The 5981-nt window shown below is 50.4% G+C and overlaps 1 protein-coding gene across 1 annotated transcript; it reads right to left on the bottom strand.

The window, feature by feature from the left end:
- Positions 1 to 1608: 1608 nt before the first annotated feature.
- Positions 1609 to 4882, bottom strand: LOC120996312. The gene is made up of 2 exons (XM_040426159.1): positions 3257 to 4882; positions 1609 to 2334 (listed from the first exon to the last, which is right to left on the bottom strand). The coding sequence occupies exons 1-2, from the start codon at positions 4811 to 4813 to the stop codon at positions 2317 to 2319; spliced, it is 1575 nt and encodes a 524-aa protein (XP_040282093.1). The 5' UTR covers positions 4814 to 4882; the 3' UTR covers positions 1609 to 2316.
- Positions 4883 to 5981: the final 1099 nt, after the last annotated feature.

The raw sequence follows: 5981 nt of genomic DNA, 5'->3' as shown, positions 1-5981 counted from the left end.
TGATTGCGGACCCATTCAAGTGAATGGGTCCGCATCCGCGATGCGGAGTGCACACGGGCCGGTGCCCGTGTATTGCAGACCCGCCGTATATGGCCACGGGCACACAGCATTCGTGTGCAAGAGGCCTAAGGCTTAGTTCACATTTCAGTGATATGGTCAGTGATTTCCATCAGTGATTGTAAGCCAAAACCAGAAGTGGATCGTACACAGGAAAAAGTATAATGCACATTATACTTAGAATAAGGGCTTGTTCACACGAACGCGTCCGTCCGTGGGGCAGGTGCATGGGGATGGGTGAATGGGTCCGCGATTATTCCGTTCCGCAAAAAGATAGAGCAAGTTCTATCTTTTTGCGGTGTGCGGAAGCACTCCGTAGTGTTCCGTTCCGTTCTGCATCTCCGGATTTGCGGACCCATTGAAATAAATGGGTCCACATCCGTGATGCGGAATGGCCACGGAACAGTGCCCGTGTATTGCGGATTCGCAAATGCAGTCCGCAATACGGCAATGGGCATCACACGTTCGTGTGACCGAGCCCTTAGTATCATAGAATAGTATAGAATAAGACCGAATGAACATGGACGTGAGCAGTCGTGGTATCACTGACCATCAGTGTTTGGTCAGTGATTTTGAGCCCAAACCAGGTGTGGCTCTAAACACAGAACAGGTGCAGATCTTTCCCTTATACCTCATGTCTGTGGAGGCTCCAATCCTGGTTTTGGCTCACAATCACCGATGGAAATCATTGACCAAAACACTGACGTGTGAATGAGGCTTAAAGAGGACCTTTCATGGGAATTTTCTAGTTTAATTAAAAAACCTTTCCTTGCAGAGTACCCGCCGCTGATGCTGACACCCTGGTTGTTTTTTTTCAAATACCGCTTGTACGCCCCGCTGTGCTCCCCTGCAGTTTTCGCGCTCAGTATATTAATCTTGAGCATCGGTACAGGGAGGAGGAGACACCAGGGTTTGTCAAGGGGCGTCTCCTTCTCCCTGGCTGTGCCGCAGTCCAATCACAGCGGAGAGCGTCACAGTCACGGAGAAGGTGAGCTGTTTTTTTCTCCCTGGCTGTGACAGTGCCACAAAATATCTTGCCCCAAAAGCTGTCCCTCTGAGTTGGCCATTAGGGATGAGTGAATCGACTTTGGATGAAACATCCGAAGTTGATTCGCATAAAACTTCGTTCCAATACTGTACGGAGCTCTGATGAGCCGAAGTTATTGCTTTGCGAGGCTTCGGGTAATAACTTCATAAATTACTGTACTGTAAAAATACATGAGTAGGGTTATTGGCTACGCTCGGGTCCACTACCCCATCATTTAGCTAACTAACCTTCCCCATTTCCTCTCCCAATAACCACACACAGCCACTGTTTGGATTAAATCGGCCACAGCAGCCGTCTTTTATTAAATAATATAAATAACATGAATAAACATAACACTTGATATAACAATGACATATATATATAAATATATACATGTCTAACTGACGAGGGAGGTCCTAGAAGCCGCCTAACTGCACCTTAAACGACCACAAACCACCACGGCAATTCCATCTTGCCCCCAGCCGCGTACCACAAGCTCGGGGACACCAACTGACGGACGCCATACCAAGCCAACCAGGTGCCCCAACTCTGAGAGTCCAGCCCCACCATTGAGGCCCTCTCATTCACCGTTACCATCCAGTAGCCCCAGCTTCTATGACCTCCCCCCGCCAACAACGCGCAGCTTGACAGCCCTTAAGCTCGCGCGTTCCGCCACACCCGGAGGGCTGTTTCAATACCTCCCTGCAAGTCCAGTGACCACAAATCAATGCCCACCGCATTGAGGTGGACTCCATCCTGTCTCCAAAAGCCTCCTGTTCCTGCTTCCAACTCGGGGTGCCTCACCACCACCGCCCCATGTTTGGCACAGAACCGCCCAATCACCCTGTTCAGCTTAATCCTAGCCTTATTCAGCCTTTCAACCGATCTCGCCTCCCTCCAGACCTTCCTGGGGACAATATCCGACCACACAGTGACAACTGACGGGAAGAGGGACCACAAACGCAAAAAATCAAAACGTATATCCCTGATCAACTCTCTGCAAGGTCGGACCCCTAGGTCATTTCCCCCAACATGCAACACCAAGATATCTGGGACTCTATCTAACCTGGCTTGCCGATGAACCTCCTGCAAAACACTACCCCACACCATACCTCTGCGTCCGATCCATCTTACTATGGCTGTCCCCCGATCAAACCCCAGCTGCCGCCCATTCTGCCGAACATCCGCTCGTAATGCCCCCCAGAACACGAACGAATGGCCCAGGATCCAAACTAATAACGGGGCATCACCTGAAAAAAGAACGAGACAAACATGGTTAGACACAGCCTTAAACTGCCCCTAAACGCACATACAGCCGAAAACGCTCCGACTCCCACCTCCCAATACGCTTAATCACTTCATCTCGCACCCCCAAGCGAGCAGCCTCCGTGGCAGCACCTATCCTGAAGGAATGACCCGTAAACTTGCCAGAGTCCATTCCTAGATTACGCAAACATTTCTTGAATACCGCTATAAATTGAAATCGCGATAAAAAGGAGCCATCCTCATGTCTGAGAATCGGGCCTGCCGCGACCCCTGCCCTTCCTTGAAAATCACGCAAACACCGTACTGGACACACTAGACATCCCGGCACCTCAAACAATGAGACTAAATGACCCCTCCCCTCCTGATCCGTCTTTGAAAATCTCAGATAAATCAGCACCCTGTCGTCATATAACGTTACATCCTCACTCCTCAGACCCCCTTCCCGCTGCACACTTGCACACACTAACTCCCCTAAACGAAAGGCTCCGAAAAAAGCCAGAGCAAAGGCTAGTCTAAATAAGCTCACCTCCCAAGCCGAGCGACACACTCCAGCTACCTGCTCCCCTAACTGTAACAATAACGAAAAGGACACCGGTAGGCGGGAATCTTTGACACGCTGAAACCTTCTATAACCCTTCAAAATTTGTCGGACCAAAAAGGACTTAGTAATGTCCGGGGAATTCCGCAATTTGAATCCGAAAGCCAAGCCCGCCATGCAACCATTGATCTTGGCAACCGACCAACCTTGATCCTTCACGTGGCCAATGAACAGTAACAACGGAATTTCCCCGTCCAGTACCTCGACCCCTAGGTCATTACACCACTGCTGCCACCTACTCCAAGCCCTATCGTACATCCTCCACGTGCCTTCACTCAATGATGCCTGCAACAGACAAGCTACGGTACCTCCAGGATCTCCCACAACGACTCTGGACACACCAATCCGACCTGACTCGCCTCCGGGGCCAGCTGGCGAAACCGCTCCCACTGAAAACGAGAAAGTGCGTCAGCTATACAGTTAGAGGAACCAGGCACATGCACCGCAAACACCCAAGCATTAAGGGACAAGCACCGGAGAACCAACTGCTGCAATAGGCAAATAACTGGGGGGGAAGAAGCCGTTACACTGTTGATGGCTTGCACAACTCCCAAGTTGTCACAATGGAAACGAACCTTCTTGTGCCGAAACTTCTCCCCCCAGAGCGTGACTGCCAACACAATGGGGAAGAGTTCCAACAATGCCACGTTTTTTACCCACCCTTTTCGTACCCAGGACTCAGGCCACCGACCCGCACACCACTGCCCTTCACAGTACGCCCCAAAACCCGCTCCACCCGCAGCATCCGTAAACAATTCGAAATCAAACGCATCAACCACCCCCCCCATAACTAATGCTCTGCCATTAAACTGTTTTAAAAAGGAATCCCAAACTTTCAAATCCCCTTTCAACTCACTGCCTAGTCTAATAAAATGGTGGGGAGACACCACCCCTCCTGTCGCCGAAGCCAACCTCCTACTAAAAATGCGGCCCATAGGTAGGATTCTGCATGCAAAATTTAATTTGCCCAACAAAGACTGCAGGTCCCGCAGACGAATCTTTTTTGCTGTCAATGCCGCCGCCACCTCTGTTCTTAAATCTGACACTTTGTCTACTGGTAGCCTACACTCCATCCGCTGTGTATCTATGACAATACCCAAAAAGCTTAGCTCAGTAGCCGGCCCCACCGTTTTGTCCACCGCTAACGGGACTCCAAAACACTCAAAAACAGACTGTAATGTGGATAACAACAACGAACAAACCCTAGATCCCCCCGGCCCCAAACACAGGAAATCATCCAAATAATGAATGACAGAGTGACAACCTGATTCCTGAACCACCACCCACTCCAGAAAAGAACTAAAACGCTCAAAATATGCACACGATATTGAACAGCCCATTGGCAAACACCTATCCACAAAATATGCGCCATTCCAAAAACAACCCAGTAAATACAAACTATCCGGGTGAACTGGCAACAACCGAAATGCCGCTTCAATGTCACATTTTGCCAACAGGGTACCCGGACCCAGCTTCCTTACCCATTCCACAGCCGCATCAAAGGAAGCATAAACCACAGAACAAAGTTCCGGGTCAATGCCCTCATTGACCGACGCACCCTTAGGGAATGATAAATGGTGGATGAGCCTAAATTTATTAGGCTCCTTCTTAGGGATCAAACCCAAAGGGGAAACTCGCAAGTTACTGATGGGTGATGTAACAAACGGACCATCCATCCTCCCTAGGGAAACCTCTTTAGCTAACTTTCCTGTCACTATGTCCGGGAACTGCAATGCCGAGCGCAAATTCTTCCGCTTCTCTAAGACTGGTAACGGGTGTGAAGGTATATGAAAACCGAACTTAAACCCTGAATACAAAAATTCAGCTAACTCCTGGTTCGGATATCTATTTAGATGCCCCACCATCCTTTCCACTCGCACTGGGGTCTGCCCCTTTTGCAAAACTATCCCCCCCCCTTTGTCTACCCCCTCTAAAACATCTGCTAGCCCCATGGCCCCCCGCCACACACGGAACATTCATGCCTAAATTTGCATTTTTGGCCGAATTTGCAACTTCCCTCATTGAAAAGGAAGCAGTATCCTCTTCCAACTGGGGGCGTCCCTGTACCTTGCTGTACCCCAACCCCTGACTCACTCCGAAAGGACTGACCACTCCTACCTGGCGCTGTCACCCTCATCCATAACGCAATGTCCTTATGGTCCCATCTCATATTAGGACGGACCGCTTTCCTCTGACGAAACTGCTCGTCATACCGTAACCACCCGGAACCCCCATACACTCTATAGGCTTCCCCAATAGCATCCAGATAGCAAAATAAAGGGGAACAGCATTCCGGACTCTTCTCCCCAATCACACTTGCCAAAATAGCAAAGGCCTGTAGCCAATTACTAAATGACCTAGGGATAAGGCGATAGCGACGCTTATCATCATCCTCCTTTCTTACTCCGTCCTTTTTTACCACATCAAGGTTGAACCGCTCCAACGGAAGCAGCGAAAAAATTTCTATATACTCTCCCTTCCAAATTTTCTCACGCACCTCCGTTTTCAAATGCGCTCCCAGGGGACCCTCAAAACAAACATACACCTCCCCTTTTGCGGCGTCATCTAATCTGGGCCTATCCTCCTCACCTCCCGCCTGCGTCTGCACTGACACTGATTCGGCTACACCTGTGCTATTGGCCACTGCTACATTACTATTGTTAGCGGTCGCCGGTACATTGCTATTTTCTGCCCCCAACCCCCACGCTGCTAAGGGGGTAGCCCCCATTGCCCCCCTATCCTGACTAACCCCAGCTAAACCACACAGCAAGCGCCCCAAACCACCGATAATAGCACTATTGCTCCCCCCCGCCCCAGGCGCCACATTAAATATAGATAACAGTGTTCCCAGTGATGTCTCACCTAACTGCCCGGGTGCTGTGAACCCGGCAGCCGCAGGTCCTGATTCCTGACGGACGACTCCTGGATCCACGACGTTCCTTTGATGGGTACTTGCGCTGTTCGACGGCAGCACCCCAGGCGGATCACTGCTGGGTGCGTTAGGAATGGCTCTGGGACGCACTCTGTCTTCCA

This window comes from Bufo bufo, chromosome 3 (genome assembly GCF_905171765.1).
Source record: "Bufo bufo chromosome 3, aBufBuf1.1, whole genome shotgun sequence".
Classification (NCBI taxonomy): domain Eukaryota; kingdom Metazoa; phylum Chordata; class Amphibia; order Anura; family Bufonidae; genus Bufo; species Bufo bufo.
Note: the sequence above shows the minus strand (reverse complement) of the source record. Positions and strands in the feature narration are given on the sequence as shown.